The sequence below is a fragment of the Protopterus annectens genome, chromosome 8.part0, assembly GCF_019279795.1.
Source record: "Protopterus annectens isolate FY-2018-M chromosome 8.part0, PAN1.0, whole genome shotgun sequence".
NCBI classification, from domain to species: Eukaryota; Metazoa; Chordata; order Ceratodontiformes; family Protopteridae; genus Protopterus; species Protopterus annectens.
Genome location: NC_056741.1, coordinates 1240427770 through 1240450476, shown reverse-complemented (window position 1 = coordinate 1240450476; position 22707 = coordinate 1240427770). Strand labels below are relative to the sequence as shown.

Here is a 22707-nt window from a genome sequence, read left to right as displayed (position 1 = left end):
AATGTGGTGTTCCTTAGTGTAACACTCACTAAATATATGAATGTGGTGGTCCTTAGGGTTACACTGACTAAATGAGATGATTGTGGTGTTCCTTAGGGTTACACTGACTAAACGTGATGAATGTGGTGTTCCTTAGGGTTACACTGACTAAACGTAATGAATGTGGTGTTCCTTAGGATTACACTGACTAAATGTGATGAATGTGGTGTTCCTTAGTGTTACACTGACTAAATGTGATGAATGTGGTGTTCCTTAGGGTTATACTTACTAAACGTGATGAATGTGGTATTCCTTAGGGTGACACTGACTTAATGTGATGGATGTGGTGTTCCTTAGGGTTACACAGACTAAACATGATGAATGGGATGTTCCTTAAGGTTACACTGACTAAACGTGATGAATGTGTTGTTCCTTACGGTTACATTGACTAAATGTGAAGAATGTGGTGTTTCTTAGGGTTACACAGAGTAAAGGTGATGAATGTGGAGTTCTTTATGTTATACTTACTAAACATGATAAATGTTATGTTCCTTAGGGTTACACTGACTTAATGTGATGAATATGGTGTTCCTTAGGGTTATACCGTCTAAACGTGATGAATGTGGTGTTCCTTAGGGTTACACTGACTAAACCTGACGAATGTGGTTTTACTTTGGATTACACTGACTAAACGTGATGAATGTGGTGTCCTTTAGGGTTACAATGACTAAACGTAATGAATGCGGTGTTCCTTTGGGTTACACTTACTAAATGTGATGAATGTAGTGTTCCTTAGGGTTACACTGATTAAATGTGATAAATGTGGTGTTCCTTAGGGTTACACTGACTAACCGTGATGAATTTGTTGTTCATTAGGGTTACACTGACTAAATGTCATGAATGTGGTTTTGCTTAGGGTTACACAGACTAAACGTGATGAATGTGGTGTTCCTTAGGATTACAATGACTAAGCGTGAAAAATGTGATGTTCCTTAGGGTTACACTGACTAAATGTGATGAATGTGGTGTTCTTTAGAGATATACTGACTAAATGTGATGAATGTGGTCTTCCTTAGGATTACACTGACAAAATATGATGAATGTGGTGATCCTTAGGGTTACACTGACTAAACGTAATGAATGTGCTGTTCCTTAGGGTTACACTGACTAAATGAATGAATGCGATTGTCCATAGGGTTACACTGACTAAATGTGATGAATATGGTGTTATTTAGGGGTAAACTGACTAAATGTGATGAATATGGTGTTCCTTAGGGTTACAGTGACTACACATGATGAATGTGGTGTTCCTTGGGGTTACACAGACTAAATGTGATAAATGTGGGGCTCCTTAGGGTTACACTGACTAACCGTTATGAATGTGTTGTTCTGTTGGGTTACACTGACTAAATGTCATGAATGTGGTGTTCCTTAGGGTTACACAGACAAAACCAGATGAATGTTTTGTTCCTTTGGGTTACACTGACTAAACATGAAGAATGTGGCATTCCTTAGGCTTACACTGACTAAATGTGATGAATGTGGTGCTTCTTAGGCTTACACTGACAAAATGTGATGAATGTGGTGTTCCTTGGGGTTACACTGACTAAACGTGATAAATGTGGTGTTCCTTAGTGTTACACTGACTAAATGTGATGAATGTGGTGTTCCTTAGGGTTACACTGACTAAACGTGTTGAATGTGGTGTTTCTTAGGGTTACACCGACTAAACATGATGAATGTGGTGTTCCTCTGGGTTACACTGACTAAACGTAATGAATGTGGTGTTCCTTAGGGTTACATTGACTAAACGTGATGAATGTGGTTTTCCTTAGTGTTACAATGACTAAATGAATTAATGTGGTGTTCCTTAGGGTTACACTGACTAAATGTCATGAATGTGGTATTATTTAGGGTTAAACTGACTACATATGATGAATGTGGTGTTCCTTGGGGTTACACAGACTAAATGAGATGAATGTGGTTTTCCATAGGGTTAGAATGACTACATGTGATGAATATGGTGTTCCTTAGGGTTACACTGACTAAACGTGATGAATGTGGTGTTCCTTAGTGTTACACTGACTAAACGTGATGAATGCGGTGTTCCGTAGGGTTACACAGACTAAATGTGATGGATGTGGTTTTCCTTATGGTTACACAGACTAAATGCGATGAATGTGGTATTCCTTAGGGTTACACTGACTAAACGTGATGAATGCGGTGTCTCTTAGGCTTACACTGACTAAATGTGATGACTATGGTGTTCCTTAGGCTTACACTGACTAAATGTGATGAATGTGGTGTTCCTTAGGGTTACACTGACTAAACTTGATGAATGTGGTGTTACTTTGGATTCCACTGACTAAACGTGATGAATGTTGTTTTCTTTAGGGTTACACTGACTAAACATAATGAATGTGGTGTTCCTTTGGGTTACACTGACTAAACATGATGAAGGTGGTGTTCCTTAGTGTTACACTGACTAATGTGATTAATTTGTGTTCCTTAGGGTTACACTGACTAACCGTCATGAATGTGTTGTTCCTTAGGGTTAAACTGACTAAATGTGATGAATGTGGTGTTCCTTAGGGTTACACAGACTAAATGTGATGAATGTGCTGTTCCTTAGGGTTACACTGACTAAATATGATGAATGTGGTGTTCCTTAGGGTTACACAGACTAAATGTGATGAATGTGGTGTTCCTTAGGGTTACACTGACTAAATGTCATGAATGTGGTGTTCCTTAGGATTACAATGACTAAACATGATAAATGTGGTGTTCCTTATGGTTACACTGACAAATGTGATGAATGTGGTGTTCCTTCTGATTACACTGACTAAACATGATGAATATTGTGTTCCATAGGGTTACACTGACTAAATGTGATGAATGTGGTGTTTCTTATGGTTATACTTACTAAACATGATGAATGTGGTTTTCCTTAGGGTTACACAGACTAAATGAGATGAATGTGGTGTTCCTTAGGGTAACACTGACTAAACATGATGAGTGTGGTGTTCCTTAGGGTTACACTGACTAAATGTGATGATTGTGGTGTTCCTTAGGGTTATACTAACTAAATGTGATGAATGTGGTGTTCTTTAGGATTACACTGACTAAATGTGATGAATGTGGTGTTCCTTAGGGTTATACTAACTAAATGTGATGAATGTGGTGTTCCTTAGGGTTACACTGACTAAATGTGATGAATGTGGAGTTCCTTAGGGTTACACTGACTAAATGTCATGAATGTGGTGTTCTTTAGGACTACAATGACTAAACGTGATAAATGTGGTGTTCCTTAGGGTTACACTGACTAAATGTGATGAATATGGTGTTCCTTCTGATTACACTGGCTAAACGTGATGAATATGGTGTTCCTTAGGGTTATACTTACTAAACAAGATGAATGTGTTTTTTCTTAGGGTTACACAAACTAAATGTGATGAATGTGGTGTTCCTTAGGGTTACACTGACTAAACATGATGAGTGTGGTGTTCCTTAGGGTTACACTGAGTAAATGTGATGAATGTGGTGTTCCTTAGGGTTATACTAACTAAATGCGATGAATGTGGTGTTCCTTAGGGTTACACTGACTAAATGCGATGAATGTGGTGCTCCTTGAGATTACACTGACTAAAAGTGATGAATGTGGTGCTCCTTTGTGTTACACTGACTAAATGTGATGAATGTTGTTTTCCTTAGGGTTATACTTACTAAACATGATAAATGTGGTGTTCCTTAGGGTTACACTGACTAAACATGATAAATGTGGTGTTCCTTAGGGTTACACTGACTTAATGTGATGAATGTGGTGTTCCTTTTGGCTAGACTGACTAAACGTTATGAATGTGGTGTTCCTTAGGGTTACCCTGACTAAACATGATGAATGTAGTGTTCCTTAGGATTACACTGACTAAACGTGATGAATGTGGTGTTCCTTATGGTTACACTTACTAAACGTGATGAATGTGTTGTTCCTTAGGGTTACACTGACTAAATGTGATGAATGTGGTGTTCTTTAAGATTACACTGACTAAACATTATGATTGTGGTGTTCTTTAGGGTTACACTGACTAAATGTGATGAATGTCGTGTTCCTTAGGGTTACACTGACTAAACATGATGAATGTGGTGTTCCTTAGGATTACACTGACTAAACGTGATGAATGTTGTGTTCCTTAGGGTTACACTGTCTAAACGTGATGAACGTTGTGTTCCTTAGGGTTACACTGATTAAATGTGATGAATGTGGTATTCCTTAGGCTTACACTGTCTAAACATAATGAATGTGGTGTTCCTTAGGATTACACTGACTAAATGTGATGAATATGGTGTTCCTTAGGATTACACTGAGTAAACGTGATGAATGTGATGTTCCTTAGTGTTACACTGACTAATGTGATGAATGTGGTGTTTCTTAGGGTTACACTGATTAAACGTGATGAATGTGGTGTTCCTTACGGTTACATTGACTAAATGTGATGAATGTTGTGTTCCTTAGGGTTACATTGACTAAATGTGATGAATGTGGTGTTCCTTAGGGTTACACTGACTAAACATGATGAATGTGGTTTTCCTTCATGTTACACTGATTAAACACGATGTATATAGTGTTCCTGTCAGGTTTTGCTGGTCAGTACAAAGTGTGCTTCCACAGTAAATTAGGCATCTCCTCATTAAAATAGAGGAGGGAGGGGCAGTGTTGCAGGACAAAGTTGTCATTATTTGCTCTGCCGACCAGAAAACAACAGAGGACAGTCAAGAAATGGTGGGGAAACATATCACAGGGGCTGAAAATGGGTGGCTGTATTTTCTGGAATGTTTAATGGTTTGAGGTCATCTCCTCCTGTGAGAGAGATAGGGTAGTACTGTATGACAATAACATAGCTTTATTTTGCTGTTGAGGGGGAGTGGGGCTTGCAACCTCCCACTACCAGGATGTTGTGTGATTTATTGACATGGATCATACTGTTGAGGTTTCTCACCCCTGAATGTAGCCACTCATTGCTATCCACAGTGAGGATTTGCAGGCTTTCTGACAGCTTCAGACAGAGCTGCTGAGCACCCACCAACAAAGGCTCATATACGCTAAGCCAGCCAGTCTGTGCAGACATAATGACATTGGCACTGGTAATCCTGTATTTATAGGGGCTCGAAACTTTGGCAGGCTGTCACTGTTAAGTGATAGCGTGGCAAAATTTCAAGCCCCCTACAAACCCTGAAGACACTGCTACCTATGCAGAAATGTTCACAGAAACCCTATATAAATGAGCATGTTAATAGCTGCATAGATGCAGCTGTACCCACCAGGAGAAATTTCAAAACTAACTCAAAAAGCAAGCCACGCTGGTGGAATCACAAAATCAATTGGCTGTATAACAGAAGGAAGAAAATCATGGCAAAAATTAGGAGGTGCAGCACCCAGCAGGATAAATGCACTCTCATCAAACTAAACAAGCAAAATCAGAGGACAAATGAAGTCTACCAAAGCCAAATTTGAGGTAAATTTGGCCTCTCAAGCCAAGGACAACCACAAGGCATTCTTTAGCTATGTCTGAAACCTCAAAGGCAATACATAATTGTGTGCAGAGATCATTTTAAATGAAACCACCTATATTGAGCTAAAAGATATACCAAACCTACTGGCCAACACATTCCGCTTCAGCTTTAATCCCCCCCCCAACCTTCTAAATAGCATGAAACATGACCTATCAAGCCATCTGGAATTGCTATTTAACTATAGCCAGCAAAACAGCTTTATGCTTCATGAATAGAGAACAGCTGCAGTCATCCCTCTGCACAAAGGCTGGTCATCTACAAACACAGGAAACTACAGACCTATAAGTCTCACTGTCTCATATGTAAGGCCATGGAAAGAATTATTATGAAAATGATCGATAATGACATAGGAAATCTCCAGACACTGGACCCAACCTAGTTTGTTTTTTTTTAAGGGCAGGTCATACCTACTCAACCTGGTTGACTTCTTTGAGAAGGTCACTAAAGCAATGGATGAGGGCAATATGGTTCATACTACCTAACTTGACCTGGCCAAGGCTTCTGACACAATACACCACTCAGGCATTGTTGACAAACTTAAGAGATTAGGTACAAACCCTTATGTCACCCAAAGGATAGCCTGCTGGCTCACAGACAGGACCCAGGAAGTTTGAATTGGGGAGTCCACCTCTACAAAGTGACCAGTCATAAGCAGAGTCTGATCCTTTTTGGCATTTACTTCTCTGAAGTCAAGGCCAATGACAATGGTCTCTGGCTGACTAAATTTGCTGATGACTGAAAATTAGGAGCTGTCATTGAATCCCCCACTGACACAAATGTTCTCTAGGAAGGGCTGACACAGACAAACAACTGGTGTCAGAGCCATGGACTAAATCTAAATGCCATGAAATGTATAATAGTGTCCTTTGAGAAGTCATCTACCCCTGGTAACTATCATATTGATAACTTACCCCTAAGAGTTGACCCAGTAGTCAGGCACTTGGGGACACACATAGACAGTAATCTAGCCTTTGACCATCATGTGTCTACAGTAGTGAGGAAATCTGTTCTGCAACTTATAATCAAAGGTATGGCATCTAGGTCCAAGGAAGTCATTGTTCCACTATATTCGGCATTCATCAGACCTATCACTAAGTACAATATCCCCTTTGGTATGTACCCAACCAGGTATATCCAACAACTGGAATGTCCACAGAGGTTCCACACTAAAAGAATATAGAGCGTAAGTAACATATCCTATGCAGATTGCCTCAAGACCCTATCCCTGTATTCTCTCTGTACAGGCTGTTGAGGGGATATCTATGCCTGGAATACAAGTTGTTGTCTGACCTCACATTGATGGACCTCCTGCATATCTGCAAAACAAACACCACAAGAATTACCTGTTCTAAAAACTTAAACCTTGCCTGTCATATAAATAGGACATGCTGGAGAGACAGGTATTTACCTCAGAGACTACCCCTTCTCTGGAACAGGTTCCCCATCTATGTGAAGCAGAGTTCCCCCCTTACCCAATTCTAGTGTAACCTGGACAGATGGATGGAGAACAGGAAATTCATCCCTAGTTTGGCACCTTTATCTCAAATGGACACAGGCAGCCTGTAAATGGTTCATCTCCCTGGACCCTGCTTATAAATGTTTCACCTCCCAAGCCCATGCTTACACTTAAAATGGGTACTGGAACTTGTCAGAGATTTGGGATGCATGTCTATGCTTAAAAAGGCCCTTGTGGTCATTAGCCTAAAAAACACCTATGAACAAGAAGGTGTTCATTGCAGTGGTATATGCCATTGTAGCTCTCATTAAACCAGTTATTTCACAATGCCTGTGTGTCATGCCCTCAAGGATCCCATGGTGGCACTGGGAAGTATCCTCATGAATAGCACACAGCATATTTGTCAGATCCACTGCAGGCTATGTGACAGCAGGGTGGATCTGGGTGACTATCACACCTGTCAGATCCACTGCAGGCTATGTGAAAGCAGGGTGTGTCTGGGTGACTATCACATCTGTCAGATCCACTGCAGGCTATGTGACAGCAGGTGCGACTGGGTGACTATCACACCTGTCAGATTCACTGCAGGCTATGTGACAGCAGGGTGCGTCTGGGTGACTATCACACCTGTCAGATCCACTGCAGGCTATGTGACTGCAGTGTGCGTCTGGGTGACTATCACACCTGTCAGATCCACTGCAGGCTATGTAACAGCAGGGTGCGTCTGGGTGACTATCACATCTGCTGACATCTCCCCGATATCACACATTTCAGGGATAATTCTGAGTTGTGATGAAGATGGATGTGATTCTTACCAGATCTGTTGATCCTACACCAGAAAAACATAATTAATTATCTGTACTGGTACACTCGCAGTGCTGTGCCTGCTTCTAAAGCCAGAATGCCAAGGCTCAGGAGGTCATCAGATTAGAAAAATGAATTCATTTCCACATAGCCTACTTTCTCTATAAACTTTGTAGTAAAGGATAGCCAAGAGCCTAGGCCAAAATTATCCATGTTGTAAGAACAAACTTTTTTTGTTTTGCTTTGTTTTTTTAAGATGTATCATTTCTAAGTGCAGTCATAAATACAATCTCCATTTCCTTAAGTTGTCACTACAAATCAGTCTATGCCCTGAAAGTTGCAGCTACAACTTGTGCGAGTTTTTTTTTTTTTTGTTCTTTTCTTATGCTCCTTGTTGAGATACACAGAAAGTTGAACAGCTAAGTACTGTACTTATTTATGCAACCTACACCCCCCACTAAACAAGTCACTCAATCTGACTGTGCCCTTGGGTTGCTCCTAAAACATGCCTTGTACCTGGTGGGTTTACCTGCTGAACAAATGGATTAAACAAATAAATAAATACACACATACATACATACATTCAAAAATAAATAAACAAAAACTATTACTGTTTCAGATTGTGTTTGGTTAGTCAGTAAGTGTTATCTAAGCTACCACCATGGAACCCATTCAAATTCTAAGTAATTTATATACTGCCCTTTTTTGAAGAAATATGTCAAATCCCTTGGCAAAACAATGGAGCTGGCCATAGTGGCATCCATGGACTCATTATGTCCAAATAGAACTATCTGACATGTTTTGACCGTGGATGTATACTTCTTTGGTTTTAAAACTCCAGATACCTACTTACAGTCAATAACCTTTTCTTTTAGATATAATGTCACCACTGTTAGGACCATGGACACTAATAGGCAGTTACAGTAGGTACTTTTTAGTTATTGCTTCATTCCATTTCCTATAATGATAGATTACATATACCATTTACACTGTTTAATTAATCCACTGGGCGTATAGAGTTGGATCTTCTGTTTTAAATGCAATTTTAGAGGTTCTAGAAATATAGTATGATATGCATAATTAAATAACCTATGAAGCCTATATCTCACTGAAATTAGATGTGACAGTCTTAGCCTTATTAATCTTCTGTATGACCTTTGTATAAAATCCAAACATAGTGACATGGGAGATAAACAGATGTATACATACCCCTGGGAGGTAACGCTTTAAGGCCAACAGCAGGAAAACAGTTGTGGCAAATATACCAAGTGTTATCCCTCCTGCATAATACAAGATAGCACTCCTGAAGAAATGAAAATTAGATCAACATGTTAGAAAACAATGAAAAAATAAGAACTACACACTAATGTCTTATAATAACTTTAAAATAAATGTTAAATAAGCATTTGCATGAGATTATTTGTACCTCCACCTAAAAGAGAAAGAGGTTATCATTTTTGGGGGTTATCTAGAGTGGAGACTTTAGGCAAAACTATCTGTAAGCTGTCATACAGACTAAATGATTATTAACCATCTCTGACAATGCTAATGCATCTAAGAAAGGAGAACTTTAGCTGCACTGCATGGTTCACTTAAATTTCATATTAGCAACAGTGAACCATTTAAATATGTATGGCAAGTGAATGTGGCCGCACACATTCTGCTGAACAAATAAACATTCAGGAATTTAAACTAGACTCTATAATGGTAACTTTACTGCTGCACAATTTAACTGATTTTAATATATTTTATCTTGTCCAAGTAAAATCTTATCATCTGTGTAGATCAAGCAGGAAGAACTCTCTATTCAAAATCAATTCACTGGGGTCTGCCCTCAATCTGCTCAGGTAATCTCCCAAACTGTTCTGATAGAATGTAAACTGCTTGGAGAAAGAGACTGCAATGAATAGCAATGTCTCAAGTCATTATTACTAGTCTGCACAAGGGGTAAGACATTTGTGTCCCCATGTTTGCAGATATACCACATGACAGTTATGTTGTGCCTCAGAACCTGAAGACCTCCTAGGGTTCATAGGTGATGGCAGGACTGGACGGCCAAAAATGATGCTTTCATTTCTTTTAAATTTATAGTTCTTTCTTGTTATTTTTTTATCAAACTTTGAAACTTTGTGAACAAATTCCCAAAGGGAGCTCCTGGATATAGGTTTACCACCAATGTAGTTCTTTTTCCACAAATGGCAAGAGAGGAATGGAGAAAGAAAGAGGATGGCAGTATTGAGCCACTATGGGTTTTAGGTACCACATAATTGTCCTCATGTGTAGTCTGGCAAAAAGAATCATTTGAGTGGTGGATGACATAGACCCCAGACTCTCTTCTCTTGCAGAGGTCTTAATACGTTTGTCAGAGATAGGAAGCAGTGTTAAGAACAGAATCTTGTCTGAAGGAAGAAAAGCCATCATCAGAGAAAATTTGACATGACAACATAGGAACATTATTGAATGGAAAGGGAATGGGTTGGACTTGTTGAAATTTAAGGTGAATATCAGATTCTGCTAAAGACTGATTATGAACTCTAAGTCCTGAAGAATTTTGAGACAGGAACTGGCTTGAATCAAGAAATCATCCATTTAAGGGTAAACATGGATACCTTGGAGCCTGCATTATATGCTATTTTGTAAACATTCTTGGAGCAGTGAAATCGAAAAGGAAAAGCAACTGAAAGTGACTCATAAAAGCAGAGAATCTTAAGAATTTCCAGTGAAGATTATAAGTTAGAATATGTAGATAAACATCCAAGCTTTTGGAATGATGAGTGGAAAAGACTTGAAATTTGGAATGATGATGAAAGCGTTGAGACAGAATAGTTGTGTAAAATCTTACCATAGCCATAGAAGTCCTTCTCTTCCATGCTGCAGTATTCTAGTTGTAGGATTTCCTGCCCTCAGGCAACTTGTACGTCTGCTCCTATACAAAAGCTTCAGCTTGGCTGTTGCACCTGCGTGGGGGGCCACACGTAAGGCCATAAACCAAGGGCCTTAAATGTGACATCTGCAGGCACAATCCTCAGAACTTGAAGCTCAAAAGGTAGAGTAGAAGGCCCAGCAGGAGAAGATGCCAGTGGTATCAGGTATGGGACCCTGGGGGTCCTTCTGAAGCATAGATAGGTCCAGGGTGAAGCTGGGATGAAATGAAAATGACAAGGTGGTTATTGGTGGGTGGGAAGGAATACTGCAACATAGAAGAGAAGGACATCTATGCTTATGGTAAGATTTTACAAAACTGTTTTATGTCCTTCTATTCCTATGTTGCAGTATTCTAGTTGTGGGAGAGTACCACAGCTTAGATGGATGAGAGGGTAGTGGATGCAGAAGAGGATTCTACAAAGCCCTGTAGGATTGCCCTGATAAATCCTGCACGTGCTCTGGAGACTTGGTCTAGCTTGTAATGTTTGGTGAAAGTGTGGATAGTGGACCATGTGGCTGCTTCCATAATGGAAGCCATGTCCAGACCTTTTAGGAAAGCCTAGGAGGCAGCCATTGCCCTTGTAGAATGGGTATTATTACCTTCTGCCTCTTTGGGTGCCTGTTGCGGTTTTACTTGTTCTTGGTTCTGTGGCACCCTTTCCTTGGAGTTTTTGGATTCCTTGTAGAATGGGCCTTTACACCCTCTGGGTTTTTTTTCTATGGTGGGAGTAGCAGAGACAGATGGCTTTCCTGATCCAGCATGCAATGGTTTGTTTGGAGACTGCCTTGCCCAATGCTCTGGGGTGGAAGGAAACACAGAGTTGTTTAGATTTCCTAATGGATTTAGTTTTGTCCAGGTAAAATCTTAGTTGCCTGTGTACATCCAGGGAGTGGAGTAGCCTCTCCCCTTCATTTGTGGGAGAGGGAAAAAACATGGGTAGGTGGATAGATTGGTTTAGAGACAAGTCATTGACCACCTTGGGCATAAAGGAGAGCTTAGTTCTCAGGGTGACCCTGTCCTTGTGGAAGGTGGTGTGGGGGGGGGGGGGCAAGCCATGAAGGCTTGCAGCTCTGAAACAATTCTGACTGATGTGATAGCCACTAGAAGGACTGATTTCCATGCACATATTTGTAGGGAAGATGTACCAGCAGGTTCGAAAGGGTGTTGGGTAAGCTTTTTCAGCATATAGTTAAGGTCCCAGGGTGGAGGGATAGGCTTCTTTGGAGGTCTCATGTGTAACACCTCTTTAAGGAATTTACACATATAAGTAAGAACTAGGGGGGGATCAGCAATGCAAGGGTCCCTTCCCTTGTCTAGACACCACTTAGTAAATCTTTCCCATTTAGCTAGGAATGATTTTCTTGTTGTAGATTTCCTGGCCTCCCTCAGGACTGAAAGCACATCCTCTGAGTAGTGGTGTCTGAATGGGATCAAAAGTTTATCACCCACAGTGTCAGGGACAACATCTGCAAGTGTGGGTGGAGGAGAGTTCTTTTTTCTTGTGTCAGGAGGTCCAAGTTGTAGGGTAACTTGTAGTGATTGCCCTTGGCTAAATTGTGATGTAGGGGGAACCAGTGCTGCCTTGGCCAGTAGGGAGTCACTAACAAGATTTTCGGTTTGTCCTTCCTGATTTTCAGGAGGACTTTCTGAATCAGTGGGAAGGGTTGGGAGGCATAAAGAACTTCCCCTCCCAGGAGATGTTGAAAGCATCTTCTCTCCAGGCTAGAGGGGAGTAGGTCTTTGAGTAGAAGGCCTGCAGCTCCTGTCTATTTGAGGAGTGCCCCACCAGTGGACTATATCTAGGAAGACAGTCCTGTCCAGCATCCATTTGTGTTGTGGAGAGGATGTCTGGCTTAGGAGATTTGCTTGTTTGTTGTCCTGCGAGGGGATACAGGTTGCCTGTAGGGACAAGTTGTGGCAAGAGGCTATGTCCCATATCAGCAGGGTTAGTCTGCACAGCTGATATGCCTTTGTCCCTCCCTGTTTGTTGTGGTACCACATTACAGTGGTATTGCTGTCACTATTAGAAGAAACCCTGGTAGAAACAGAGGGGTAAAGGTTTTTAGAGCTAAGAAGACTGCTGTCATTTCTCTAACATTGATGTGTTTGGCCTTTAAGGAAGGGTGCCAGTTTGCTTGAACTCTGTAAGATGCCATTATTGTACCCCAACCTGAATCTGAGGCATCTGTATGCATTACTTGGGTTGGGGGGGGGGGGCTGAAGTGGAAGTCCCAGGTTTAGCTGGACTTGTTGGATCCACCAGCTGATTTCTTCCTTTAGACAGGAAAGGAGGGGAATTGCTTGTTCCAAGTGATTCAGGTGCTGGGACCAAATGTTTTTGAGGTACCACTGAAGCTTGCGCTTATGCATTCTGGCCAGTGGTAGCATAGGGATGGTTGCTGCTATTAAGCCCAGGAGTCAAAGGAATTGCCTTGCAGTTACTGTCTGAAAGTGTAGGATCTCCTATAAGTGGGAGGTCAGGGATAGTACCTTGTCCTGTGGGAGAAAGGCATTCATTTTGTCTGTTCGGATTCTGCAACCCAGAAAAATCTTGTCCTGGTCTGGGTTCAAGGAGGACTTTGGAAGGTTGAGGGTGAACAGATTCTGCAGAAGGGACATGGTGAAATGCAGATGATTTGAGAGGGTAATGCTCTGCCAGTATTAGGATGTCATCCAGATAGGGGTAAATCTGAATTCCCTTAGTTCTGCAGAAGGCAATGGCTGGGGCTAGGCATTTTGTGAATGCTTGAGGATGCAGTGGAGAAACCAAAGGGCAAAGCAGTAAATTGGAAATGAGAGGAGGGCCCAGAGAAATGCAGGAATCTTCTGTGGGTAGTCCTGATGGGTATGTGCAGGTAGGCCTTTTTTAGGTCCAAAGTGGCCATGAAAGCCTTGTCTGGTATAACAGTTAGCAGGGTGGGAAGTGACAGCATTTTGAAGGTGGGCACCCGAACGTAAAGATTTAGAAAGGAGAGGTCTAAGATGGGTCTCCAAGGGCCGTCTTTCTTGGGGACCAGGAAGAGACGGGAATAGAAACCTTTTCCTTCCTGTCCTGAGGGGACAGGTTCTATGGTATCTGGCTTCAGCAGGTCTGTCAAAACCTGTGGAAGGAGATGTAGCTGGTTTTTGGTGGGAGGGGGGTATGGGATGTCTCTCCTGAGTGTTTTTTTCTTTCCAGGAGAGGAACTATCCTTTTTGGATTATGGATAGTACCCATTGGTCTATGGTTATGGTTTGCCAGAAAGGGAGGCAGTGGGGAAGGCATGCTGAGAGTGGAAGGTGGGCAAGGCAGTCAAGCATTGTTAGGGCCTTCTCTGTCTTCAAAGGGTTGTCTGGGCTGAGGATGCAGGGCAGCAGGTCTGGATGTGGTGGGTCTTCTTGCACCTCTTCTAGATCTGGAAGAGGAAGTACCCGTCTGAGTAGGGCTTCGCCTTACAAATGTGGCTTTAGCAGAGTAGCTTCTGTAGTACTTGGGAATGGGAGATACCAGTAAATGTTTTATGTCCTGTAACTCCTTTCTTTTTTCTTGCAGATTCTTGAAGAGATTTGCAGATTGTTTTCCAAAAAAAGAAATTGTGATCCAGGGGGGGGATCCAAGATCTTTGACTTGATGAGAAGGAGCGAACACGCGATGCGCCAGTCATCTGTGGATGAAAAGTTCTGAGGATTGTGCATGCAGACATCACATTTAAGGCCCCTGGTTTATGGCCTTATGTGTGACGTCCCACGCAGCTGCAACAGCCAAGCTGAAGCTTTTGTATAGGAGCCAATGTACAAGTCACCTGAGGGCAGGAAATCCCACAACTAGAATACTGCAACATAGGAATAGAAGGACACCTGACAAATCCATGACAGACCTCTGAGTGCCTTTTTTCTTTATACCAGGGGAAAACCTGGATTAGAAACCATTTCCTTTTTGATTTGGGGGAACAGGTTATATTACTTTCCGGTGCAAAAGTTCTGCTAAGACAGGGTGTGCTAAATGTTTTTTTTTTTTTGGAAACTGAAGAGCTGAATGTTGAAAAGGGAGAGAATTCCAATGTAGCATGTATACTTCCTGAATGATTTTCAAAACCCAGGTGTCTGTTGTGATCTTCTTCCTAGGGGGAAGATTGCTAGTTTGTTTAGAATATTGGAAGAGGGAGTGTGAAGGTGGAGTTGGGAGGATGTAGTCAGAAGCTGGAAGGTTTAACCAGGAATAAGCTTTTTGCTACTTTAAAATCAATTTTAGTCTTGCCTTGCAATCTCTTTTCAGATTTCTCATACTGTTTGTGATAGAAAGGGCCCAATAAGGATGGGGTCATTTCTTTAAAATCTGGGGACAAGGGAACAAAAGAGTTGTTTAACTCATCCATATTTTTCTCTTTCTTCTAATTTTTTGAATATTTCTGCTGAAGTTTATCCATAAAAGAAGACCTTATTGAAAGTGCCATCCAACAGTTTTGCTGTTACATCTTTAGGGATAAATTGTATCCTTAGCCAACATCACCTTCTCAGCACTGAACTAGGGACAGCAGGGCTGAAGATAGCATCTGCCACATCATATACATACACTTAAGAGAGTGGCATGTTACTTGAGAAGCAGACAATATCAAAGTTTGCATTGCAGATTTAGTCACAGTCAGGAAAATTTAGCACAAGTTTGTTCATACAGTCAGAACAGAAATGGTAGGAAGATATCGTAGCATGTGCATTTGATAGTTAACAGCACAAATAGCTAAAGTAGTTGACATACAGATTTTCTTCCCATATATACCCATAGCTCAATTATCCTTATAATTCAGAAGAGCATTGGAAGAAGGGTAAACCTTAGAGGGCTTGAAATCATCAGTGGAAACAACATCAGGGTCTGATATTGTATTTTTATATTAAGTATTTGTGTGACTGTATCTCTGTAATACTTGTCAGGTTTTCTGGGTGCAGGTGGCTGTGATTTTGGAATTAAAGAAGCGGAAAGAAAAGTGCTTTCAAAGGACTGGAGGCACAGCTGAAGGGGAATGAATCTAAGAAGCTTAATTATCTTTCCTTTTAAGAGGTATGGAGTGAAAAGAAGCAGAAACAAAACTGAGGGAGTTTAAGAGCTATACATGCACTCAGTCCTACAACACCATTTTTGTATACTTCCAGTTTGTATCCATGCAGCCTTAAGGTGTCCAGAACTTCTTTTGTGTCTGGTTTCTTTAACTAAGTGACTTGCCAGCTAAAAATTAGAAACAACAAGGAACTATTAACAAAATTAAACTAAGACTGTTAGTCTAGGATGTCCTGAAGTGGAGAGATTAATCTTTGTTTGCTACTGATTTATAATTTCAAATTTATGTTTATATTTTCATAAATGAGAGACCTACATGTTATTAAGGTGTATGGCATGAAACACCACTGTGGGAGACAGGACAATTCACTGTCAGTGCTGGTATCTATCACACTATACTGGAAATATTGACAGTTGTTTGCTAGTAACTATGAAAATAAACAATATTTCCATTGTACTTAACACTTCAAAAACCAAGTGACTTATGAGCTGTTGCATGACATTAGGAAAAACAAAATAGTTATGTACTTACCATAATGTTCCATCTGAGTTGTTGCTTTTCATTTGCTTTCAACCTGGGGGACTCGGATCCAGCATGGATCCGACTTGGTCGTATACTCCAGCATTGGATCCAAAGTCCAAGCTCCTCCCCTACCCATAATGTCCCACTCTCCCTCCTCCCCTCAGATCAAGTTTGTTGCAGAACAGCACCAACCTATATGGTCAACATGCTTATAAAACCTGGCACAACCATCTAAAGGTTCACATGCTGAAAGCTAGCCAGGACAAGAGGGTCTATGTTTCTTCAGTCCAGTCCACTACACAGCCCAAACAAGGCAGGGAGTGAGGGACAGTTAAAGACAAATGAAAAGCAACAACTCAGATGGAACATTATGGTAGTACATAACTTATTTATCTGAAGTTGTTGTTTTCATCCGGTCTTCAACCTGAGGGACAGAGTCTCTAGCTAGCAACAAAAACCTGGGGGCGGGTCCTCATGTTAGGATATTCTGGAGCATGGCTGAGCCAAAAATGCCCTGCTTCTGGAAAGAAGGTCCACTTTATAATGAGACATGAAAGTATGTGGCAAAGCCCAGGTCAGAGCAGAAACAATATCATCAAGAGAAACTCTGGACCAAAAGGCCACAGAAGTAGAGACTGATCTGGTGGAATATGCCTGGACATGTCCTGGTGGAGCAAACATTTGGCTTGACAGGCCAAAGAAATACACTCTGAAATCCAATGAGCAATGGTAACCTTAGAGACAAACTTTCCCAAATAAGGTTTAGAAAAAGAGACAAAAATCTGATCCAGTTTATGCAAGTTTTTCATTCTATAGAGATAGAAATGCATCTGCCTGTGCATGTCTAGTAAGTGCAATTTGTACTCCCTTTTATTTTGGAAATTTGGAAAGAAGACTGGCAAATTAGTGACCTGGTTAATATTGGATTCTGATGCCACCTTCAGCAAGAAAGATGGATTGGTCCACAGGGATACTCTGTCTTTATGGAAAACTAGGCAAAGAGGCTTAGTAGATAATGCTTGAAGCTCAGAAACCCTCTTGGCTGAGGTAATTGCTGCCAAAAAAGACAGACTCCCATGACAAAAACTGCAAATTGACTGAGGCAGCTGGTTCAAATGGGGGAGAAACCAAAGCCTGCAGAACGAAGATAAGGTCCCAAGGGGGGTGTGGGGTCCTTAATTGGAGGCCTAAGAAGAAAGGTACCTTTAAGAAAGGCCTTACAGAATTTAGACAAAGCTAAGGAGGCTGAATTTTCATCCACATGGAAATTGGAAATCACTGCCAAATGGATCTTAGCAGTGGAGAAACTAGTGCCATGATTAAAAATATCAGCCCAAAAATCCAAAATGGCAGAGACTGGCACTGTAAAAGGATCCAGGTCATGCTGAGAAGCCCACGTCAAAAAATGCTTCCATTTGCTAGATTAGATCTTCCTGGTAGAAGTTTTATGAGCTGCAATCAGAATCTTCTTAACAGGAAAAGAAAGCTCAGGAGTCATGGCTATCATGGAAAGTGAGCAGCCAAGCCATGAGCTTTAGGCTGACTAGATCCAGGTGAAGAACCCCTGACAGGTGGGTAATCAGATCCAGAACCAGATACAGAGTCCAGGGAGGACACACTATATGAGACCACAGAGTGGGGATCCAAATTTGACGAGGCCAGAAAGGATTAATCAGGATAACTGAGCTCCCCAGCTGCTGAGTTTTCTGAATAAACTTGGGTATAAGAGGAAATGGAGGATACACATATAGTAAACCAGAGGGCCAAGCATGAACTAGAGCATCTCTGGAGGACTCTCCCAGAGGGGGGATCTGAACGAAATACTCAGTGCACTTTGCATTGGAAGGAGAGACGAAGAGATTGCTGCAAGGGTGACCCCACTTTAGAAAGATCTTGTCAGCTACTGGCGGATTCAGAGACCACACATGAGGCATCAAAATAGACCAGCTGAGCCTGTCCTCTAAGATGTTGGACTTCCCTGGAATGTGCATTGCCACCAGAAAATGGCCGGTGGAGTTCAGCCACTCCCACAATCTCATGACCTCACAGCAAAGGGGATATGACCTGGTTCCCCCTGTTTTTTGATGTACCAGACTACTGACATATTATCCATCTGTATGGCAGCAGTCCCAGGAGGAAGAAAGGCATGGACAGTTTGCAACACCAAAAGCACTGCCCTCATCTCCAGGACACTGATATGCAGACTGGTCTCCAGAGCAGAACACGTGCCTTGGACTGTCCTTTCCAAGCAATGCCCCCCACCCGAGCAAGGAGGTGTTTGTGGTCACTGTGATCATGGAGAGGGAAGAATAAATGGCCAACCCAGGAGGAGGTCCAGGGATTGGAGCCACCAAAGAAGAGAGTCCTTGCAAATACAAGACAGTTGAACAGGATGTGACAGGGGAAGGTCTAGCAAGGACCCCACTGAACCCCTAAGGTCCATTGCAGGCCCCTCATATGAAGGCGTGCAGTTGGAACCAGGGTGATCATGGCTGCCATCGACCCCATAGCCCGAAGACTAAGCCCCATGGGAGAAACTGAGCTTGAAGAATGTCCTGTATATGATGACGGAGTGATAACAGTTTGTCTGGAGGTAGAAACACCTTGCCCTCTGTAGTGTCTAGTCAAGCACCTATGAAATTCAACACCTGAACTCATGTCAGTTGAGACTTGTTGAGATTTATGGTAATACCCAGGGATGGGGCTTTATGAAGAAGATAATCTCTGGTCTGAATTAGCTGATGCCTTGAGGGAGCAGAGATGAACCAATTGTCCAGGTAAGGAAAGACCTGAAATCCTTGCAGTTGCAGGAGAGACGCCACTACCTCCATCACTTTGGTAAACATCCAAGGGGCAGTGGTGAGTCCAAAGGGGAGCACTCTGAACTGAAAATGATTGGCTCCTAGCCAGCAGGGAGCACCTGTCCATCTTGATATTTTAGTATGCATCCTGGAGGTCCACCAAGCACATCTAGTCTTTCATCTGCAGGAAGGGCAGAATGGACTGAAGGGTGATCATCCGAAACTTTGTCTTGGCAATGGAGAGGTTCAGGGTCAAAAGATCCAGAATATGTGTTAAGTCTGCCATTTTCTTTGGCACAAAAAAGAGTCTGGTATAAATGCCTGATCCAGACTGGTCTGGGGAGGACAGGCTGGATGTCTCATTTTGTGAGCAGCCTGACAATTTCTATGGTGCCTCCTCCCATTGACCAAGTGAAATGTCTGGGATGTGTCTGGGTGGAAAGGGGGATGAAGAAAGGGGATAGAGCAACATCTGGATATGATCTGCAGTACCCAATGATCATTTGTAATGAACTCTCAGGCTATTGGGTGCAGAGATAGGCGCCCCCCGACTGCTTCCAGACATGAGCAGCCAGTGAGTCCCTCAGGATTACTGAAAGGGGTCTGTCCGGGAAAGAATACCAAGATGCCTGGTTCTTTGGTTCACCTCTGCCATGAGGGCAGGATCTGTCATATCCCCCTCTGCCCCTGGGGGAAGATGTATCATGAGTATCTTGGGGAGAACCCTGAGACTTCCAAAACCACAGCTTTTTGACCCCACACTGATTCCTTGAGAAGGATCTTTGTGAAGTGGAGAAGTGGATCCCTGCAGCAGACAAGGTCTTCCTGTCCTTCTCTCTCTGGGTTAACATGTCACAAACCGTTTTTCCAAACAAAGTGGAACCGTGTAGGGAGTGTTCATGAAAGATGTCTTAAAGGGCTCTGAAAAGGCACAAAGCCAGAACCAGGAGTGCCATCTAATGGCCACGCCTGTCCCCACAGTTCTCACGGCACCCTTGGTAGCATGTGAGAGAAGCCTTATGGACGTATTCAAAATAGAAGGGAGGGTGGCCATACGAGAGGAGAAGACCTTCTTCTCCTATGTAAACATGGACCCCGGGGCTGACTCAGTGACCTTTTTGACCAGGTCCCTCTGCAGTCTGATTACATGTGCCAAGTAATTCACAAGTAATTCAGTGCATGTAAGGCAAAGGTGGCTGAAGCATAGGTCCACTTCCCAAAATGATCCATCACCCGGGACTCCCTGTCTGAAGGGTGGACCGAGGAGTTCTCCTGAGCCAGCTCCTTCTTATTGGCTGCTGCAACTACCATGGCATTCACTGGGGATCCCTTGGACCACTGGGTCTTTTCAGATCGGATGCTAAGAACCTTGTCCAGGCACCTGAGGATGGACTCAACCATATTCGGTTTCTTCCACGCTCTAGTGGAGATAAGATCCACTAAAGGATTCATGGGGGGAAACCCAGGAGGTAGAAGGTCCTCTGCCAAATGCCTCCAGGAATATTGACTCATCAGGGTTGTGCTTGAGGGTAGACTACCCACCGTGTTGGCGAAGGATCTCCATAATATCCCTAAAGCAAACATCCTACTGGGGTGATTGGGGGGAGCCCTCCCCTTCCTCCAAATCAGTATCATCAGTGAGAGACTCAGGCAGGGAGTCTAAGTGCCTCCTCTTGCACGTAGGCTTTTGAGGGGGCTCTTTGGGGACGAAACTCCGGGGAGAACTCGGAAACTTCAGGGAGCTCCTGGTTTGGAACCTCCTGGGGTGAACTGGCAGCAGGCTGTCCCTGAGGGGGCAAGACAGAAGACTCTGGCCCAGAAAGAGAGGAAGCCAGGGTGGAATCCGAGGATGAGAGTGTCAAGGCTCTTGAAGGAGCCGAGAGGACCCTCTCGACCACCTGGAACGCTGAAGGCAAGCAGACCCCAAAAGGCAGAATGGCCAGGGCTGAAGCAGATCCACTGCCCTCGGTGCTGAGGGTGGAGCCGGAACCAAGCCTTCTGGTGCTGAGACCCCAAGGGGAAGGGACGAGCCCAAAAATCTCAAAGTCAATGCCATCCCCTCAGATCCAACACTGAGGCTACAGCTCCAAGGGTTGGTCCACTCTGAAAAATCAGAGCCAAACCAATTTAGGCAACGGACAGGGTCAAGGTACCAGGGATCTTCGGCACTGACCCCTCAACACCTGGGAACCTCAGACCCAAGGATTCAAAAACTGAAGGTCGGATTGGAGAAAGGAGAGAGAGGGAGGAATGTGGACTACATGGTCCTGGCCTTAGTGGGAGATGGAGCATGCAAGACTCCCAGCTGAATCTGGGCCTGAAGGAATTTCACCATCATCTTGTCCACCTCAGCTTTGGACAGACTCTGAGTGGACCAGACTGAAGTGGCCACCAACCCCAACCTAGAATGGTGCCAAAGAGAGGTAGTGGTTGGGGACCAAGCCCAAGAAATCTCCAGCTCTGGGGAGAAGCATGGAGACTGGAGCTGAGGAGAACTCCAGCTCGGATCTGGGCGAGACTTAGAGTGAGGCTCAGCTGAGGAAGAACTCTCTGGAGACCTCTTCCTAGGCAAATCCCGCCCTTTAGTATGGGCCTTCTCTCTCTCCCTGGACTTCTTAGTGGGAGGTTGAGTCTCAGAAGTGGGAGCGGAGGAAGAAAAGGCCTCTGCAGGAGGTGGGAGAAGACCCTTTAGAATAAGTTTGTTCTTCCTGTTGATCAAAGCACTGGGGTTGAAGCCCATGCAGATTGAACAGGAGAAATCCAAATGGGGGACTCCCAAACAGACAATGCACAGAAAGTGGGCATCAGAGGGTGGTAGCTTATGCTCACACTCTGTACACTTCCTAAATCCTGGCTTAGGGATGTCAGCCATGGCAAGGAAGGCCCAAAGCACTCACATACATTAGGACTGGAAAGAAAAAGAGGGGGATTTTTTTTTTTTTTAATAAAGACCGACACCGACACATGAAAAGGATAGGTAGGGGTTAGAAGGAAATATAACTAGAAGAAAGAGGAAAAGGAGAAGAATGAAGGCCCAAAAAGACACTTATGTACTATAGAATTTGGAGCAGTGGAAACCCGTGCTGTTCAAATCGAGGGAAACAAATGAGATCTGGGGGGCATTATGGGTAGGGGAGGAGCTTGGACTTTGGATCCAATGCTGGAGTATATGGCCAAGTCAGATCTGTGCAAGATCCGAGTCCTCCAGGTTGAAGACAAAATGAAAACAACAACTTCAGATCCTTAGATTTTGTTGAAGAAAACTGTCTTTGATATTTGCACCATATGGTGCACATCGTGAGAGATATCTAGTATTACTTGCTTTACTAGTTATAGAATTAAGCATATCTTTTCATATTTCTATAACTATTTCAATAAACACTCATTTATAGGGTATTTCTTGTTGCCATGTGACGTCTGGTTAACAAAAATGTTCTTACAAAACATGTCTAGGTTGTACAGTTTTCAAGACATAAAAATTTGTTTGTGAAAGTGTACAGAAAATACAACTTGGGGTTTGCGTGCATTATAACATATTGCAGTATTTATGGAAAAAACCTATGAATGTACTGACTATTATCACTGTAAAGAATACTTCTTACTGACAACATTGTACAG

At 42.8% G+C, this 22707-nt stretch overlaps 1 protein-coding gene across 1 annotated transcript in view; it reads right to left on the bottom strand.

The window, feature by feature from the left end:
* LOC122809330 (nuclear envelope integral membrane protein 2-like) overlaps positions 1 to 22707 on the bottom strand; it is a 789373-nt gene that overhangs the window by 171767 nt on the left and 594899 nt on the right. The window contains exon 5 of the mRNA XM_044080732.1: positions 9017 to 9110. Within this exon, the coding sequence (XP_043936667.1) occupies positions 9017 to 9110 (94 nt within the window). The remainder of the gene's footprint in view (positions 1 to 9016; positions 9111 to 22707) is intronic.